The following is a 20,161-nucleotide window of genomic DNA, read 5'->3' as shown; positions in this document are numbered from 1 at the left end:
TCCTGCAATTTGGCTCCATGAAAACTAAGTGGGCATCCCTATTTCAAACTCCCCCCCATAATGTGGGCCCCTTCCCCTCCCCAATAACAAAGCAAAATAAATTTAACTAATAATAATAATAACATTATTATCAACTCTTTGATCATTTTTATCATAAATTTTTATTCTCATATGTCATATTTTATATCACAAAATAGGAAGCATTGCTTAATGTGTGTGTACCTTGATGTGTATGTTTTTCCAAAGACTTTTTTAATGTGCAATCCATGTTGTACAGTGTTCATATTTAATTTGTCATCTCAAACATATATGATATTTAAATGTGTGGTGATTTTCTTGATGGATCAGTGAATACTCTTTTTAATTAACTAGTGATAGTCTTAGCATGTATTGTTTGAATTGAATTTCATGTTTTGCATAAGTATTAAGCAAAGTTAGTTTAATATATATATATATATATATATATATATATATATATATATTAAAATGTATCATATTATGGTTCTCTAAGTTAAATTACTAAAACCCCTCATGAGAGCTCATCTTAAAAAAAAATTATATTTTATATCAATGAAACCATAATAGCAAAAAAATAAAAATAAAAAAAAGGCCCAAATAATAAGTTGATAACATGTCCATATCCACTTGAATTGAATGAATTGATTCACAGATCAAAATGAGACATCATCCCAACTTTGATCAGATACTCTGTAAAGTTGATTCCCCATCACTCTCCATCCATTACAACAAAAGGAAACACAATAAAATTCTATGCTAATCCATTTGTATTTATCAAGAGAAAAAAATGTTTAATAAATAAATAAATAAATAAAAAAAATATATATAACTATAAAGAATATCAAGGTTATTATGGTATTTTTACAGAAGATAGACAACAAAGACTTAGAAGAGGAGGCAATCTTTAGTTTAATGGAAAAGCATGGTCAAAAGCTAAGTCCTTTCTTTAATGCAAACACATAAATTCAGTAAAAATTAAAAAAAAAAGGAAAAAAATTAAAAAAAAAGGAGAGAGAAAATGGAAAAAAGGTATTGAGTAGGTGTAGGATAGGACAGCTCCCTGAAAACTTCCTCTCCCTCATCTCATTTTTCAATCTCTCTCTCTAGAGTTTCTCTCTCTATGTCTTTGGAGTTGAGTTGCTGTTAATGGTACATGGCTGCTTTTGGTGGAGAACCTGATGCCTTTGATGAGTGAGTGGGTGAAGTTTATCCTTGTTTTTCTCTTTTAACTATTGCTTCTTCAACAAAAACTAGTTTTGCTTCCATCTTTGCTCTCTTTCTTGATCTATATGTCATGTTGTAGTTCATTTCATGTGTGTGTGTGTGTGATCTCATGGTTCATTTGTTTTTATTCACAAGTTTGAGGTTGTGCATGAATATGATCTCTTCACAGTACTCCTCTCTATTTTTCTTTTTTTCTCTCTCTCTCTTTCTCTTGTTTTGTTTTTTTCTTGTTTAGTGCTTTAGATCTTGTGCTGGTATGGAGTTCAAAGTAGTGGTTTTCATGATTTTGATTCTCAAGGTTGAGGCTTTTCAAGAATGGTAGTTGTTTTTTGTGTGTGTTTGTGGTTTCTTTATTAGTTAATCCACTGAAACATGATTTTCTAAGTCTAGTAGTAGGAGTAGTAGTTCTAGTCTATTTTTGGGAATCTGGTTCTCCTTTCTTCCTTCAATCTCTTGCCATCTTGCCTTGATTGGAAATTTCATTTCAAAAATGCTCCCTTTTGCTTATTTTTGATCTCAAGTTGGGATTTTTGTGGAGTTTTTAGAGCATTCTCTTTTCTGCTCACATAAAATGACAGTTTCTTTGGTCTTCTCTCCCATGACTCCATAGCCAGCTGGTTCAAGGACTTTGATTTGATTGCATGGCTTTCTAAGCAAAACCTCCTCAAACTTCACATGAAATAATAATGTTCATAAGTACTCAAGAATTGAAGTACTGTTCTCCATGATTCTATCTTCTTCTGATGAGCTTTGAATGCTTTTCTCTGATTTCTCAGTCTAGTGAAGGGGATCCAGTGATTGTTATGCTGGAGGCCAAGCACAAGAGCAGACCCAGTTGCAGTGAAGCTCTGGGTTTACAAGTGTTTGGGAAAAGAGATAGAAGGTCTTCTTCAGATGTTATCCATTGAAAACAATCCACAGGTTCCATCTTCCTTCAAGCTCCCAGCAGTGAAAACTGTTGAGAAGGTTCATCAACTTGGTGGTACACAGAACCCCAATTTCTGCATAAGGTGATAAATTTTTGTACATCTCTTTGTGAGAAAAATCTTGATTTGATTTATCATCTGTCATATTAGATGGATTTATATCTTAAATTTCTGTCAAGTTGCTCATCTTTTGTTTGTGGGGCTGTCATTTGAGCTGGATCTGAGCTATCTTGTCTAGTTTGTGACATGCTCTTCCTTGAAATCTTTTTTGTTTTTTATTGAATATATATCTTCCCTTTGATTCAACTTAGACTTGTTTGAATTTTGGCATGAGAGACACCATGGTATTCAGAGCAAAAGGTTTGGCCTTTTTCTTTGTGGTGATGTGACAAATATGGAAGGTCTGCTTATTTTTGGGTCTATGTCTGGTTTTGTGGTCTAGTGACTTTTTGGTTGATCTTATGATATTCTTATGAGTTTGGTCTATGGATTTGTCTTTGATTGCAGGAATTATGTTTCAGAGTCCCGCAACAAAAACATTGGTTTGAATTGGCCTTTTCCTCAGCATTGTTTACAACTTTGCTTGAATCAAGGAATTAATGATGTGTTGCCACCTTTTGAGCCACCTGATTTAGTGAGAGCCAAGTGTTCTAAGAAGACAATTATTGAAATCGAATCTGTCGTTGAAAATTCAGTTAATGTAAGCAGAGCTGTTTCAGAAGAGTCAACTGAATTACAGAGGAAGCTTGAAGTATCAGAAAAGAAGTGTAAACTTGTTGTGAAACTCAGTTCCATCTCGGTGATCACTCGGACAGAGGATCTAACTTCTAATTGTAGTGAAGTTTCAGATACCATGGCTTCGAAGGTGTGCCCTGTCTGTAGAATATTTGTATCCACCTCAAACACAACTTTGAATGCGCATATCGATCAGTGTCTTTCTTCTGAGACTGATACAAACTTTGTAAATAGCTCGTCAAATATCAAAGTGAAGCCTAGGAAGAAAAGGCTAATGGTGGATGTTTATGCTTCTGCTCCTCATTGTACTATTGAAGATCTTGATAGGAGGAATGGTAGGAATTGCGCTGCTACTGATTTGACTGTGTTGGCACCAAACTCTGAAGTTAACAAAGAGGCGAAACGACCAAAGTTGAGTGCAGTAGATGCAGGAACCAATGAAAATAATGGAGCAGTTTATGTTGATTCCAATGGCATTAAACTTCGAATACTGTCTAAGTCCAGTGATGCTACAGAGTTGATACCAAAAGAGGACTTGAAATTAAGCAAGCACACCGAAGATTTCAAGGATCAAAGCAATAGTTTTTTGTTCAGCAAGAAAAAGCAATTTGGATCTAAATACATGACAACAAAGTCACAAGGCAAGAAATTGAACTCTTTCAAGCTCTTAGACAGCAAGGTATGGTTTATTTATCGTGCACTTACAAACAGTTGTGTTTTATCAAATTTCTATGAATTTTCAATGATCTGACTTTCATTATTTGTTAATCAGTTTCAAGAACCATCAGGAAAAGAATGCGAAGAAGGACATCATCAAGATAAAGAAGAATCTCTCTTGCAAAAATTGAATAGTCAAGACAAAGCGAAAGGCAATGTATTGTCGAGTATAATACCAAGAGTTTGCTCTAAACGATCGGATTTGCAGAGGAAAATCAACAACAAAGACATCCATGGAAACTTGGCGAAAACTGGGACTAAGACTCCATTGGTGGAGACTAACCAACCAAGATTTGTTGACCCTCTTGCCTTACAAAGTCAGACTGTGAAATTCACTGGATCATCTGATACCTTGAACTTGGCACCGAAAATCAGTACAGATATATTGTCTAACACAGTCAACATCACTGACAATGTGAAGATGAATCCTTCAACACATGCTGTCATTAAATCCAAATTGTCACAAAAGAGTTGTAAGTCAGCAAGTGGTCTTATGGTGAAATTATCAAAATCTAAGGGGATAGTTTTCTCATCTCCGAAAAGCAAAAAGGAGGAGGTTTACAGAAACAGTTCAACGATGTCTGACAATATTCCTGAGCTGACTACCAGAGCTTCCAGAAAAGGTTCAACTTTGAATGAGAGCAATCTTGTTAGAAGACGGCAATTGAGTGATGGAATGGGGAAGAAATACTCTATCTTTAAGAATCTTCGCAAGCATAGATCAATGGCAGGGGCTGGTAAAAAAGGAGTGAAATCACATTCTGATATTTGCACACTTACCAGTCCTGCTAAAAATGCAGAATCTGAGGCAAAATATGGAGGCAAAGAGTTAACTATGGCAGACAAGGGAAAGGGTGACATCTTGAAAAAGAAAATCAAAGCATCAATTTTTACTGATCATATGGTGACAAATTTTGAGGAAGAAGTGATTCCTGAGCAGCTTTGTAGAATTGCAAGTACAAATGAATGCACACCAGCTTCCACTGCTGAATTGGCGAAAGAGCGGCCATCTACAGAAGAACATATGCATCTTCCAGCATCACCTAATCAACTAGAAAGGCCATGCAGGGATCGTGCCGGCGACGAGGTTGCTCGTGCAAATGACCAAATGGCAGATGAAGTGAGAACCAGAGTGGAGGAACAATCTTGTCAAGATTCTAGTGCTTGCTTGAGCAATCAAGAGGACACAGAGATTGAAATTCTTCAAGAAAATTCATCGATAACATCAAACAGGAAAATGTCTTCCAACACCGATAATTCTATTGTTTCCACTGCCTCAACAATTTCTCCTTCCTCTCCAAATGAACCAAATGTCTCCAAAATTGAAGAAAACTTGAAATTGAAATTGTCATCAATGTCAAGTATTGAAGTAGCTGAAGGAACAAATACAGACAAAATCGAAGCAGTTATATTGGCCAAGGAACTGGTACAAGTGCAATCTCCAGATGCTCAGGTTTGCTGCTGCTCAAGAAGAGATTACCTACCTAGAGAGTCTCAATTTTCTAAAATGCACATCAATTCAGGAAAACAGATGGTCTCTAACCTGCACATCAGGCCAATTAGTCCTTCATTCAGTCATTGTTCAACCTTCCAAGCAGATATGGAATCACCAACTGCCTCAATGTGCACAATGGCATCTTCAGATTCTGCAGCAAAGCTTCCTACCATCCATGATTTCAGTTCCCCAAGTCCAACTCAATCTACATCAAAACCTGTTCTAAGACTCATGGGGAAGAATTTGACAGTTGAATGCAAAGAAGAAACACAAACACAGCTACCAAGTCCTATGTCCAACACTACCCCAACTCTGAAACATTCATCTGACCATGGATTTTCAAACCATCAACCCTATCTACAACAACAGCAGCAACATCATTTCATGGGTGTTCCTCTTGTGTTCAGCCAAGCTTCATCAATGGCTACCAACCAAATGCCCCTGCATTCATATGGAATACCAATGAGAGATTTCATTTTGACTGATGATGCTACTGATCATGAAAGAGTGCAAAGAGCTACTAACATTTCATCTGCAACTATTCCTGCTTCTAATCTTTTGCAACACGGGCCGGTATATCCTTACTTCCAACGACATAGCCAGCTTATACCAATGGAGTTTGATGGAGGTTTCCGGCCTTCTTTCGACAATGCCAGGGCTGTACAGCGAAGCAGCGCACCGGGAGACTCTGTTCCTCTTCCACAGAGCATGTTTCGGTTCCCTTCTCCCTTAATCAGTCACTTGCATCCATCTTTGTTCTACCCTGAGACTATGCGATGATTTTGACTTCATGTTCATCGTGTTTATGAATTTGGTAAGTTGTTTACTTGGAGAATCCAAACAATCTGTGTTCTGTATGTATATGAGTTTTGATAGGTCTGTGTCTCAGCCATGCTTCTTTGAAGTTGTAATACTAAGCTTGCTGAAAAGCATACTCTGTAATAAATATATATGTTTCTGACCAATTCCTTCTCAAACAGAATAAAAACTTGTTTCATAGACTAAATAACTTTTTCCCCCTCCTTTTATTTTGTGTTTATGCTTCCAAGTAAGACAAAAGATTCTCATCCATGTAATATTCAAGATAGTTTGTTTTAGATGGTATAAGGTACTTACAACCTTTGTAAGAGTATTCATAATAATGAGATTTTAGAGGGTCTTATGCGCAAATGGCCCCTTTAGGCATATGCAAAGCATTTTATTTTTATTAAAACAATGATTAAAAAAAAAGCAGACTGATTATAAACAAACATGCAAATGATATCATGTATGTGAATGAATTAATCATACATGTACAAGGGTATTTTTGTAAATCTGCTACAGTTTGTCCAGCGAATAAATTTTAATACTAATGAAGCTGGATTTGGAGAAACATCATTCCAGAATTACATCAGCTCAAGAATCCCACTAACCACATTAACTAATCAATCAAGAAAATTTAATCCCTGCAAAATTCTCACATTCAATTGGACCAAACAATCAAAAGTAACACCATTTATTGGATTGATCAATGTGCAAACTGCTTGTATGAATAGACCAGTGAGGGGATGTAACATCACACCAATATCACAACTCTAGTGGGTAGCTTTTGATTTCCTCTTTTCTATGTTTGGATTGGATGATGACCTGCATTATCATTCATCTCAGTCCTTACTGGCCACAGTGAATGAGCACAATGAATGAGCTGCAAAATTGCAAAATTTGGTCACTGGCTCAAATAAATGGGCAATGCCATTCCTTTCAAAGGCACTGCTGAATATAAGCAAATTGAATTCAAGGCATGCAATTCACAACTTGGAAAGATGAATTGATGACTTTATTTACCTTTTTTCCTGAGGTTCCTTGTGACTTGTTTGCATCATAGCTTTGGCAGCATCTAGTGGCAGGTTTTCAGAGAAACAGTGTTAACAAAAAGCACTATACAAGGGTGGGAATTGATATGCATCATTGGCATTTTAAAGGTGCAAATTTTGACACTGATAAGAAGAAATCACATGGATATTGATTTTTCTCATGTAATCCTAAGGGATTGATGATGTTGTAGATTCATGTATACTAAGGCGTATGTATGCATGATTGAAAAATAGAACAGCAGCATGAAGGCAAGGTTTAAGCTTGAATTAAGCAATCCAAGAAAGAAGATACAAGATATATGCTTTAAAATCATGTTAGTCCAAGTAATGACAGATAAATTACCAGTGCCACAATGAATTCATATTTTAAATGGAAGAACACAATAAATCATGTCATGTTCAATTCATCTTTGAATGGTTTACAGATATAGAACCATGGATTTCTTTTTATTTTATTTTTAATTATGAAGGGCACTTTTAAAAGAAGTGACCAAATGAAAATAGAGTAACTTGGTTTTACATGGTTGATATCTTAGAAAGGGGTGAGAGATAGGCCATACTTGAAACAAATGCAGAATGGAAACAAGGAAAACAAGAGTAAAGTAACAGTATGCTTACCAAAAAGGAGAAGCTGCTCATTAACAAAACAAATCCCAAGGCTGAGGAGCCTGAGTAATCACCTCAAGCAATGGATGTAGAAAAATGCAACATGACAGATGGTGAAGAACCTTTGGAAGCATGCGTTCTGGTTTTCTAATGCGTAATCTACTAGGACCACATATTGATGACAAATCAATAGCAGTTTCATTCAGGGAGGACCATCAGTCGTCAGTAATTTTGGAAGGTTTTATTGAAGTCTCTTTCTTCTTTTTGTACAAAGCCACATGTTTATGATATTCTTCCAGCTCCTTCTCCAGCTTCTCAATGAAGTGGCTTGTGTGTTCAAGAGATTGCTCAAACCTATATTTTTCAAGGGCCTGCACAAGCATTTATCCAAATTAGTGGAGGTATGAACAAGATAAATGCAATTGGTTGATAGGAATCAAACATCAGAACCAAATGTGCAGGATGGTAGTTGGTCAGTGGTTAAGAAATACCTGCATAACAAAACCTAACATGCTATATTCACTTGAAAATGGCTTAAATAACAGAAAATATACATCACAGAGCAACATATTTCATGAAAAACTGGTGGTTATTTTGAAGGAAAGTTGCCTTTTACACGTAACAGAATTGTATAAAAATTAAGGAAATTCAGGTTTGCATATAAGAATTGTATTGACCATAAGAAGAATTTACAAGGATTACATGAACAAACACAAAACAATAAACATAAAGAATGGGAAAGTATTCTACCTTCTCCTTTGAAAGAGTGTTAGGAGGTGACATAACATCTGGCCGCACATAGTTCTTCCCACGGTAAAACATGATAGTATTATTAGCTTTTATGTCAATCACAATGCCTTTGCTGAGACGGCTTAGCTCATCTGCGTATTGATGCACCTGTCCTGGTCTGCAAGGCTTGCAAACAACTTTTACTGTTTCATGCTTCTTCCAATGGAGATGCATGTTGAGAACTACACCACCAAAGACTCCACGCCTCCCTACAGGGACATAATTCTTTTTCTTCTCGCCTGTTCGCTTGAGGTAAAACCGCTCCTCTTCTGTGAGGCTTTCAGGATCATTTTCAAGCTCTGGTATTTTTGGGATCTCATATTTCCTAAGTTTCTCAATCAGCCATTCTTCTTTCCTTTTAGCCTGATTGAAAGCATAGAATGCATTGAGGGTGATAAAAAACCATATTTTCACAAAGCCCATGCATGAAATAAGCATAACTCTTAAACTATCAACTGCTATATATAAAATATTAACTAAGAAATAGAGCCTAGAATATTAGCAAGCTTAAGGATGGAAATCAATTTAAGGACCTGGAAATTTAATCACATTATGGGCATGTTTGTCCGTGCAAAATGGGAAAGTGGGAATAGGGCTGTCAGATGATCAACCTATTCGTGAGCAACTCGAGCTGGGCTTGGTAAAAGCTTGAACTCAGCTCAGAATTTCGAGCTTTCGAGCCAAGCACAAACTGGTTTTTTAAGCTTGAATTATTTTTGAGCCAAGTCGAGCTCAGGTTGACAACTCGGAAAAAATGATATATAACATATTAGCATATTGTATGTTATTACATTGATAACAAGTCTAAGCCATTGGATCTTTGATCCAAGGAGGAAGGATCTTAGATCCAATGGTTCATCCCCCAAGTTATACATAATGGTTTAACCCAAAATGACTAATCTCTAAACTCTAAAGCCATCCAAATGGCTCTGGTGCCATTACTCAAGGAAAATCAAACTCCCTAGTCACAAAATTCAACTCCCAAATCCTCATTCTGCCACACTCACTGGAAGTAAGACATGATTCATCAAGTCACCCAAGTCATAGGGATTTCTCATATCATATAGTTATTTCCAGGATGTAAGACATTGACCCTATTTTATTCTTCTGATCATCATCTTACTAATTGTCCCTCATCTTCCTATTCCATTCTTCACCAAGTCGTGAGACAGTAAGTCTCAGGCACCAGCGCATCTTAGTTCATCTCCATTGATCCGCTCCTCTAGGCACCGCTATCATCTCTCATCTTCATTAAGTCTCATCAATCATCATTGAGCATGGTGTCAACAACCCAATTTTAATTTTTTGCCAAACCAGAGCTTTCAAAATTAAAATAGAGCCAAGCTTGAGCTACTGCATTTCCAGCCAAGCTGTAGCTGGGTCCAGCCCAATCAAACTCAGCTCATTTACAGTCCCAAATAGAAGTGAAGTGAGTAGATACAACTTCCCTATCACTTTGTTTTAGAAGAAGCAAGGCATCCATAAATTCCAAATTTATAAATGATTCTCACTTCCTACCATTTTGGAAGTTTATGGTCAAATCAACCAAATAGAACCTAAAGAGGGTGAGGAAATGAGGAAGTGAGGCTCCTCATACTTCCTCACAAACAAACAATTGAAGCGGAAGATGTCAGCCCACTTTCATGTGCCCTATGCTTAAGTTAGCCCACTTCCTCACTTACCCTATTTACTTTGTAGGTGACAGACATGTCCTATGCTTATCAACAAATTCATAAATTACTTTGTGAGGAGAATATAAACAATGAGATTACCTTTTCAAGTTTGTATCTAATCCTAACTTCTGGATTTGGAGATTTCATCTTCTTTTTTGCCTTTAGGCGGTACCATTTGAGTTCATTTACTTTTGCTTTTCTTGACATCTTACGCTTAGTAGTTTTCTTTCCATTCTTCTGAATTCCCGGTTTGTCATTCGGTTCATCAAAGGAAAACTTGACCACATTATCATCTGTAATCAAAGTAACCACTGAATTGCTTGAGAATCTAACAGAATGCAATCTACCCAAACAGCACAATCCAGATGGAATGATTTCTTGCACCGTCATAGGAAAGGTGGCATTAAATGAAGATGAAACAGTCATAAAGCCTCTCTTAGTCGCACACAAGTGCGTAGAATACTTTGAAATGGAAAATCCTGAATTCCAACTTCCCACAGTGCTACAAACTCGACTTAATTCCATTAGATAATTCCTGCAAGCATAGATTACTTGCTATTAACAATACTTCTTGAATTTCTTGAATGCTATCATGTGAAACTAAAAAGTACAAACAATCTGGGTAAGGTCTGCACTAAGGATTTCTAGAGTCAATTCAATGAAATCAGAAGAGGGCATCACTTAAGCATCTATCAAAAACGTAATCAATCTTTAAAGGGATAAATCAGTAATAGTCAAGTAGGATCTCCAACATGCACTTTCACAACAAAGTTGGAGTAAGCATTGATAAGAAAATATACAATTCACAAACAGAAGATCAAAAACAAAAATCATGCATGTTAAGACTGTACAAACAGTTGGTCATCCCACCCAGCAACGCTGCAACCATATGCAATCTCTCAAACTCCCCCACCATTCTATGGATTCAAGAGTGCCTCCAATTTGATTCCTTTCACATATCAGCATTAATTTTATGTTCTATAATCATCTAACCGAAAATAAAAGAACAAGGTGATAAAATAATAGTCAATTTCTTTAAAAAACAGTAACATTTACTAATATATATATACAAAGATAATAAAAGATAACAACCAAGAACCAGGATCTTAATCTCACTACAAGCCATGTTAAAAAACCACAAATTTTATTGAAATGGTTGCCAAAACACCAAGCATTCTACTCAGCAGAAATTTCTCCAACAATACCCACAAATCGCCTCACTGCACCTCTAAAAACACATCAAGGATACTCCGATGACAACAATCAATACCAAATTGGGAACACAAATGGAAGATAAGTGAATACCTCAACCTCCAAGGATTGGAGTTTGGAAGAGATGGAGTCAAATGAGAAGAAAGGAATCCATGAAGGCATTGAATCCTTCGATTGACGAGGGTTCGAGTTCGAGCAATGGAGGCAGCCATGGCCAGAGGAAGAAGGCCGGAGGGTTTGGCTGAGAGAGATCACTGATCAGGCATAGAGGTTTTCAGGGTTTTGGAATTTGGATGGCATTGAATCCGACCCGATAAGTGATTAGCATTTTTGCATATAAGTCCCTACTTATCTTTTGTATCACAATTTGCCGTATAACTACTATATTGAAAGCCCTTTTTATATTCTTTTATTATTATTATTATTATTATTATTATTTAAGAAATGATGTTTCAAACTCATGTTATCTTGCATTAAACAAATTTTTTTTAATTCATTAGTATTTATATGTATGTATGTATATAACTTTGAAGTTGGGTGGAATTTGGATTAATAGATTACGATGAAATTATTTATTTATTTATATTTATTCAATTATTTTAAATTTTAATATAGTATGCGAGAAAGATTTTATTGTAAAAGTCTGGTTATTAAAATTGCACAAATTAATAATATAAGTCATTTTGTGAGATGTTTGGTACTTGTTTCACACATCATTTTATTTGTAAATTTAAGTTGGTTAATGAGAACATTTTCTTTATTCTCTAATGGTATAAGTCCATTTACAAGTATTTTGTTAGAATTATTATCTCTCAGTCTCCATCATTAGTTTGTCATAATATTCAAGTCCGCTATATTTCTATTGCATGTTAGAAATGATAAAGCTAATTTTATGAGAATGATAATTTCTAAAGAAATGTGAACTTTAGATTAATAAATTGTCATAAAGTTCTTTTATTATTATTTATTTTAATGGGAAAACTCATAAGTCTTTAGAAATTTTTTTTATAAAAACCACTAAAATTAAGGAAAAAGTGGGAAAGTAAATTTTATTTAAAAGTTTATTATTATTTGGGTTTTTATGTTTTTTTTTATATATAAAAGTGGATAAACCACAGTTTTATTATGGTTTTGATGTTTTATGATTTAGAAAGATTATACAAAAAATTCAAAAGATTTAATAATTTTTTTTATAGACAAATTATTGTTGGCATTGCTCGAAGTTAGTTTTATAGTTTTATTTTCTTTTTCTCTTTTAAAACTATGATCGCTTGCTATATCACCGATATGACAAAATTATTCATTTAAAATTATTTTATTATTTATTTAAATATTTTTGGGTTTGATATCTGTAGAAGGCAAGGGATCGATTATAAGCCCTAGCTTCTATTTGCGAGGATTCATGTCAAAGTTTTTTTTTAAAAAGAAAATTATATATGTGTTTTTGGTTTTTCTCCAGATTTGAGAAGTGTTCATTCTCTTTCTTTGAAGGTATCGGAGATAGGTTTTATTTTGAGTTTGAGACCTTTGGATAGATTTGATTTAAAATGAAATTTTAGTTTTAATTTTTCAAAAATCATCATTAATCTGTTCGAGTTGAAAGTGAAATTAGAAGGGATAAAAAAAGAATCTTTTTTCCTTAATTATGTTATTGTATCGATGTATTTTTCTTATGATCAAGTTATTGTATCAATGTGTTTTTTTTTCAATTTGATTATTTAATTTTTTTAATATATTAAGAATGCTATTTTATTGTTGATATACAAGCGGTGATCAAAGAAAAGAAGACTAGTTCGCAATGGATAATTCAAAAGTCATTCAGAAGATGAATGCTTTCACTGTTTCAAGAACATTTAAAATCAAGATCAAAGAACTATGTAGTACATACAATCAAGCTTAAAAAATAAAAGAGCAAGTTCAAGAGGTTACTAATCAAAAAGACAACAAAGATAGAGCTTCATCGTCTATGGATTCTGAAAACTTGGAAGACAAAGCTGCTAATCAAGAAGAGAATGAGAAGGTGGATGATTATGATAATAATATATAATAATTAATAAAATTGATCATGAGTCTTTTTTTTTTGGGAGAAATTATGACAAGTCAGTAAAGAAATGTATCATCAACCTATAATTAGAGGGAAATTAAATACCAATTCTCTTATAACTGATTAAATATATGTGATGATTAACTAGCTTTATGTTGGTATTAATAAAAGTGGCTTATAGCCTTGTAGGGAGCGTGATTTCACAGTACCAGCCATGTCTAAACATAAATATTGCTAATGATATTATGAATAATCTTAATTAATGTGAAAGTAGAATATCTGGTTAGAACCCAATAAAAAATTGAAAAGAACTAAGGTGCGAAACTATGGCATGTTCTCTATAAACAAAAAAGTTCAATATCATGATTGAGATTGTATATAACATTTTTAATCATTAAAGATACCTTCATACCCCTTTAATTTGGAGTACCAAAACCATTATATCCTAATGGAGAAGATGGATGCCTCTTTTATGGTTAGAGTTAGCTTAGATGAACCTTCCAGGGAGCTTAAAAATATTATCATCCATATTAATTGTCAGTACTCAAATATGCATTAAACTAATAGTTAAAGTGCACTTTGGAGACGGTAATAATTAGAGAAAAGTGATGAAGGGTCACTCAATCACTAACTTTCTCATTAACAAGTAACTAGACATATAAATAAATTTATATTATCATAATTGCACTCTCAAGTAGGTCCATTTCCATTCCTATTGCAAACCACACCACTCTCACAATATATATATATATATTCATAGAAAGATTCACACTATCCATCTTCTACAATTTGCTTGAGGATATGATCCTCCTCAACATTGAGCTTCTCCATGTCTTCTTCTAATTGTGAAACAATCTCCGGATGAAACATTGGTTCTTTACTCATATTATCTACATTTTCAGACAATGGTACTCCAAAACTGCCGAATTTTGGTGTCACATAGGATTCAGGAGAAATCACTTGATTTCCAACAATTAGCCACTCTCTAAGACTCCCAATCCTTGAGAATTCAAATGATGATACCTCAATGTTTGCTAATTCTTTTCCCATTGCCTTTCTTTTCCACCCTTTTTCACTACTAATATTATCACATTCCTCATCTTTTCCTACCTCCTTTAACTGAATTCGTTCCACCATTGCGTCAAATTCTTCGACAGTACGAATGCTTTTCGCATGCAAGTCTCCTCGGAATTTCTGATACTCAATTTTATCTATAGAGGAATCCATGCTTTCAATATTAATCGCCTCATATGTATCGCTACAACGCTCTTGAGCTTCGATACTTTTAGAGTTTGCTTGTTCATCTGACTCATGCTGACACTTATCATCATTGGCAGTATCTTGAATTTTGATGCTGATTGAGTTTGTGATCTCAATTGGTGCAGTTTGAGCAATGTTGGGAAGGGAAGAAGTTTTGAGTTTCTTTGCAACAGTATTTACAGTGCATAGAAGAGCTAGGAATTGATCACCACCACTTTTCGAAGCAAGTAGTTCTTCTAATCTATTTGATCCTTTCGGAAAGCTATGACTTGTTTCTTTGGAACTCCCTGTTCTCATTAAAATCTTCGAAGAAACGCAACCCATTTTTGCCCGATTATCTGTGAAAAGTAGAGTTCAGAATCAGTGCAGAAATTATGTTCTGGAAAACAATGTTTGATTTAAATCAATTTAGTTCATCATTGTTTGTTCACCATGTAAGTTTCTGAAATCAAAACAAACTTCTGATTCTTCAACCAAATGCTTTGTCAGAGAAAAAATTGATACTAAGTCCTTTATAAATGAATGAGTAGATGATTCATTAATCAAATGAATAAAATCAAAAACCATTTGGAATCATTTACTCAAGAACAAACTACCAATTCAAGAGGACAATAACAAATTAAAGATCTAAAAATGTATTTGATACATACCTGATGAACAAAAACATCAAAATTTTTGAGAAGAACCCTCTCTCAATCTTCCAAAGAGCATTCCATGTTGAGATGTTTCTTCTTAATTAGACAGCTTCCTAAAGTTAATCAAGTTAATGTTCAAATACACACAACAATGCCTTTCAAAAGATGCAAAAAGAAATTTTATATAAACTATGAATGACATTAAAAAAAAATTAATTTTTTAAGTTCAAGAAAGCCTCTCTAATCCTTTCCATGGTAGGGTTAGAGCCTAACTTTGAAGAATTTAAATGCTTAGTGAGAGTTTGGCCTTGGTTTACAAGCTAATTACAACCTCAACCCTCTTGAGCAAATATGAATTTTCTACTCACAAAATATATAAACTTTCCCAGAAAATATTTAAAATTACTTATTTAACCTCCAGAATATTACAAATTCTTGTATATTCATAAACACCAAAAGATTTTCTTTATATCATTCCAGATAACTAATCTAATTAAAAAAAATGAGAAAAATAATAATAATTTATAATTAAATATGGAAAATAATGTTTATATCTTTAAAGTCCTAAAATACTCTTACTAAACTTAAAAGAATATCATTTTTTGGTTATTTTAATATTTCTATTAATTTTATATTTAAAATAGTCAACTTGTTTGAGGGGGAGAAGCAAGAAAGCAAATTTTGATTTTTTTTTTTAAAAAAACCAAATTCGAATAGTAATTGAAAAAAATTTTAAAGAAATTTTTATGTCCTTAAACATTTTAAATTATAAGGCCATTGTTTAGAGTGGCATTATTGATATTTTGTCAATGGTAAGGGGTTAACAACAACTTATGAATATAATAAGCAGATGTCGGTGCGGAAAAGTTGGGAGCGTCGTGTGAACCAAAAACTCCCATGAGACTTTCAGGATTGAATCTTAACCGTCCATCTTTGAATCAACGGCTAACCGAAACCAGATTTAGTCGGACATCACGCCGCTGAAATGCAACTACCAAATTATTATATGGTCCTCTTCTAATTATTTTATTTTACTGGGGTCCACTATCCCAAAAAATAATAATAAAAAAAGTTTTTTTTACACAAAACTTTTAATTGTCCTTAATAAATTACTGTGTATAAAAAACTATAAGAATTATGTTTTGTGTTTTTATAATGTGACTCAAAAGAAAAAGATTTGTTATTTATTTCTTTATTATACATATAATACGGTACTTGATTCTGTTAGTACTTGGATGAAATTAGTTAAATATGATTTTTTTTTTTGGCTAATGAGATCAGGTTAATTATTTGAGGTGTGAGTTTTACATAGTAAATTTTAAAAAAAAAATTATAAGAAACCCCACCAAATTGACCAGATAAACACATTTTTTTAAAGAACGGCGGCAAATCAGATTTTGTTTTCATAAATTTAGATTAAATATTATTTTATTTGGTATATAATAAATATATATAAAAAAAACTACTCAATTTATAAAAGTTTGTGGCATTTGCTGATTTGAAGTGCCATATTGATTTATTACTCAATGCTCACGCACTTTTGCTATATGCAAAGTTTTTATTTTTATATAAATATACATATAATTATATATATATATATATATATATATATATATATATATATATATTTGAGAATATATCAATTGTGGACATTTGTAGAACATACACACATTGACATAAGTAAGAGAGAAAAGAGAAAAAAAGGACAGAGTAAGTGGGGTGGAAAGAGAGTGCAATAATAAGTAACTTTACGATATATTGTACTGGGTAAGGATGGGATGAAAGAGAGTATTGGGTTGGGTTTATTAATTTTTTTTGAAAGATGCTAATAGAAATCGAATTAGACAATACATCCCACTTTTCACTTCAAATGAACAATGACTCCTAAATGAAAACTTCTATGCACTAGATATGCTAGACCGTTGAACTAAATCCAATGATTCAACATGAATGTCCATAAGGACATTTGTAAATGACGCGACCTTTGATATATATACATATATATATATATTTTATTGGCCGTATATATTTCTCATACAAATATTTTGTTGATGACTCTTATCGATTTTCTTATTTTGTATTAAATAAAAACCATAAATAAAATACAAATAATCAATTTATTTGGATTGAATAATTTATTTGAGAAAAATATCAATAAATTCAGGGAAATGAAAAAGAAGTTTCAGTATATTTTTTATATTTATAAAAAGGTTTTATTTTGGTTTTAACTGAAAAAGGAGAGAGCTCATGCCTTTGTCCCCATTAAATATATATATATATATATATATATATATATATATATATATATATATATTCATTAAAATTTGACTAACGCCAATCGTAGCCTAAATAAACAATAGTATCAAAGACATGGAAACTAATGTAACTCCTAACAAATATTATGATCCAAATATTTCTTTCCCCTAGCTTCAGAGTGTTTTATTTGTTTTTTTGGACAAATTTTCATTGAAAAAAATAAAATAAAATCAGGGAAATGAAAATGAGGGTTTGGGTACATTTTAAAAATTATGGGGGTATTTTTAGGGTTTAGGGTTAGGGTATATTTTAAAATTATTATTTTTTATTTGTTGTTATTGTGAAACATTTTTACTAAAATTGTTTTAGAAAAAAAATTTAAAAATAAAATCAGAAAATACATTTATTACAAAATATTGAACCAATGCATGCATGTTTTTATACATTACTAAAATAATCAAATAATTAAATATTTTTGTCGTCAAGGTTGTAAATAATTTTCTAAAATAAAACATAATATCAGTATATATCCGCATAAGTTACAAAAGGATATATATATATATATATATATCATTTCTGTATAGGAAAGATATATACTTGAAAATCTACAGAGAATCTATCTAAACATAACTTTTAAAAATATAAATATAATATCTTAATATTTTAATTACCGGATATGCTTCTTAATTCAAATCAACATATATATATATAAATTAAAACAATAATATATATACACAAGACGGATATTTAATATATCAAATTAACTATTTAAGTCTTGAAAAACATATATTCCAAAATATATATATATTTTAGTTAAAAAATAAACTTAGTTGATGAAGAGTACATAGACATTGTAGCAAAAAGATAGGGGTCCTATATACCAGTAACAAAAAAAAATCTAATTTATTTGTTAAAAACTCAAAAACTTAATAATAAAAGACTCTGAAAGAGCTTGCAAACAGGAAAAAAAAAACATTTATAACTCTAGTTACAAGCAATAATTCAAAGCATTTTATGGTGATATGATCATATAAATTAGTATCAGAGACATAGATCAATTAGACTCAATTTCATATTATAATCCAAATATTTTTCTCCCTCCTCACACAACATACAAACCATGAAAACAAAACCATAATAATAAAATATTCACAACTAACTAGTACATTCTGAGACTGAAATAAAAAACCTAAAAGTAACAACTTTCACTGTCAATCAAGTCAATCACCATCACAAATAAAAACCATGCAAATGACATCAAACTTAAACAGTACTTTAACAATTCATGAATGCACATGAAAGCATTATATAAACATCAAGAAACTAACTTCTTCAAACGCTAATGCATGCATTCTAATACTCTTATTCTTCTTTTGCTCCTCCTTCTTCAAGTCCTCCTTCTTCTTCTTCATCACATGGTTTCACATTGAGATCAAAGTTGGAAATCCTTGGGCTTTGCAGTGCCTTAACAGGAGCCTCTGCAGCTTGCTCCTCCAAGAAATGCTTCCTCATGTGTCCTCCAAGAGCCTGCCCACAAGTGTAAAAAGCAGGACAATGTTTACATTGATGTATCTCTTGTCCAGAACTCACCTGCTGTTTTCCCTTCTCTGATGACTCACCCTCCTCAACATTGTTCCTCACTTTGCTATGGCTTGCTCTATGTCCTCCCAACGCTTGATGAGTTGAGAATGATCTATTACATGTCTGGCATGTGTATTCCTTCTTCTCTTCCACCACCTGTTCTTGCACTTCTTCTTTTTCATCATCAAATTCAGTTATTTTTAATCTCTTGGGGTATCCCTCTTCTTGGTAGTACTCAAGAATACCAGTCAACAAAGAGCTTGCTCTATCAAGACTCACTGAGTAATCAGTCTCATACTCACTAATCATTTGGAGAATAACTGCAGCTTGATCTTCTTCAGACTCATTGTCCAAGTCATTGATAGGATGAAAGCTCATCCACCCTTCTGCGTCAGAAGGTCGAGGAGGCTGAGGATTACTTGAGCTTCCAATTCGGCCTCTCTGAAACATATTCCCCCACTTTAGCCCTTTCTTTAGAGAAACAGGTTGACTGTTTTTGTTCTTGATCACTTTCCCTTCAGGAGGAACCATCCCTCTGTATGATCTCTCAGGATGAACTCTCATGTGTCCATGCAACTTCTTGTTAGTCGAGAAGCTCTTGTTACACAAGATGCAAACATGATCACTGTTGTTATTATTATTATTATTATCAGAATCATCCACCTTCTCATTCTCTTCTTGATCAGCAGCTTTCTCTTCCAAGTTTTCAGAATCCATAGACAGTGAAGCTCCATCATCAATTGAACTCATGGTTTGATCTTTGTTCTCTTCTTGATCAGCAATCTCTTGAGACTTTTCTTTTACTTCTTCTTCTTTTATTTCTTGAGCTTGCTTGTATATATTTTCTAGTCCTTTGATCTTGATTTTGAATGTTCTGCTTGAAACGTTGGGAGTGTTCTCCATCTTCTCAATGACTTTTGAATCATCCGTCATGAGCTTGCCTTCTTTTCTTTGATCACTGCTTGAATACTAACAGTAAAACAATGCTATTAAATTATTAGAAAAATAAATTAATCAAATTTTTAGGGGAAAAAATACATCAATACAAGAATTTGATCATAACAAAAATACATCGATACAATAACATAGTTAAGGAAAACATACTTTTCTATCCCGTTTGATTTCTCTTCCAACTCA

At 33.1% G+C, this 20,161-nt stretch overlaps 4 protein-coding genes across 5 annotated transcripts; 1 reads left to right on the top strand and 3 right to left on the bottom strand.

Moving 5' to 3' along the window:
* The first annotated feature begins 1,072 nt into the window (after positions 1-1,072).
* On the top strand, positions 1,073-6,121 carry LOC120266711. Of its 2 annotated transcripts, none has more exons than XM_039274362.1 (4): positions 1,073-1,209; positions 2,019-2,252; positions 2,676-3,582; positions 3,676-6,121. In XM_039274362.1, exons 2-4 carry the CDS (start codon positions 2,137-2,139, stop codon positions 5,893-5,895), a joined length of 3,243 nt encoding a protein of 1,080 aa, XP_039130296.1. In that variant the 5' UTR covers positions 1,073-1,209; positions 2,019-2,136; the 3' UTR covers positions 5,896-6,121. The 2 variants fall into 2 exon arrangements, with proteins under 2 accessions (XP_039130296.1, XP_039130297.1); XM_039274363.1 differs by having other exon boundaries at positions 1,073-1,213.
* A 266-nt stretch (positions 6,122-6,387) lies between these two features.
* Positions 6,388-11,538, bottom strand: LOC120266395 (uncharacterized CRM domain-containing protein At3g25440, chloroplastic). Its single transcript, XM_039274018.1, has 6 exons — positions 11,342-11,538; positions 10,136-10,571; positions 8,325-8,726; positions 7,587-7,945; positions 6,940-6,991; positions 6,388-6,799 (listed from the first exon to the last, which is right to left on the bottom strand). Exons 1-4 carry the CDS (start codon positions 11,458-11,460, stop codon positions 7,790-7,792), a joined length of 1,113 nt encoding a protein of 370 aa, XP_039129952.1. The 5' UTR covers positions 11,461-11,538; the 3' UTR covers positions 6,388-6,799; positions 6,940-6,991; positions 7,587-7,789.
* Positions 11,539-14,036: 2,498 nt separating this feature from the next.
* On the bottom strand, positions 14,037-15,334 carry LOC120267895. The gene is made up of 2 exons (XM_039275573.1): positions 15,203-15,334; positions 14,037-14,890 (listed from the first exon to the last, which is right to left on the bottom strand). The coding sequence occupies exon 2, from the start codon at positions 14,874-14,876 to the stop codon at positions 14,064-14,066; it is 813 nt and encodes a 270-aa protein (XP_039131507.1). The 5' UTR covers positions 14,877-14,890; positions 15,203-15,334; the 3' UTR covers positions 14,037-14,063.
* A 3,471-nt stretch (positions 15,335-18,805) lies between these two features.
* LOC120267246 (zinc finger protein ZAT1-like) lies at positions 18,806-19,774 on the bottom strand. Its single transcript, XM_039274930.1, has one exon. It carries the CDS (start codon positions 19,772-19,774, stop codon positions 18,806-18,808), a length of 969 nt encoding a protein of 322 aa, XP_039130864.1.
* Between the last annotated feature and the right edge of the window lie 387 nt (positions 19,775-20,161).

The sequence above is a fragment of the Dioscorea cayenensis genome, chromosome 8, assembly GCF_009730915.1.
Source record: "Dioscorea cayenensis subsp. rotundata cultivar TDr96_F1 chromosome 8, TDr96_F1_v2_PseudoChromosome.rev07_lg8_w22 25.fasta, whole genome shotgun sequence".
Classification (NCBI taxonomy): domain Eukaryota; kingdom Viridiplantae; phylum Streptophyta; class Magnoliopsida; order Dioscoreales; family Dioscoreaceae; genus Dioscorea; species Dioscorea cayenensis.
Note: the sequence above shows the minus strand (reverse complement) of the source record. Positions and strands in the feature narration are given on the sequence as shown.

Excerpts from the sequence above, each read along its gene's own strand:
- LOC120267246 (XM_039274930.1), bottom strand. The coding sequence starts at position 19,774 with ATGAGTTCAATTGATGATGGAGCTTCACTGTCTATGGATTCTGAAAAC.
- LOC120267895 (XM_039275573.1), bottom strand. The coding sequence starts at position 14,876 with ATGGGTTGCGTTTCTTCGAAGATTTTAATGAGAACAGGGAGTTCCAAA.
- LOC120266711 (XM_039274362.1), top strand. The coding sequence starts at position 2,137 with ATGTTATCCATTGAAAACAATCCACAGGTTCCATCTTCCTTCAAGCTC. Across the intron at positions 2,253-2,675 it reads AACCCCAATTTCTGCATAAG|GAATTATGTTTCAGAGTCCC; the intron begins GTGATAAATTTT and ends CTTTGATTGCAG. Across the intron at positions 3,583-3,675 it reads TCAAGCTCTTAGACAGCAAG|TTTCAAGAACCATCAGGAAA; the intron begins GTATGGTTTATT and ends TTTGTTAATCAG.
- LOC120266395 (XM_039274018.1), bottom strand. The coding sequence starts at position 11,460 with ATGGCTGCCTCCATTGCTCGAACTCGAACCCTCGTCAATCGAAGGATT. Across the intron at positions 10,572-11,341 it reads TCCAATCCTTGGAGGTTGAG|GAATTATCTAATGGAATTAA; the intron begins GTATTCACTTAT and ends CTATGCTTGCAG. Across the intron at positions 8,727-10,135 it reads TTAGATACAAACTTGAAAAG|GCTAAAAGGAAAGAAGAATG; the intron begins GTAATCTCATTG and ends GCTTTCAATCAG.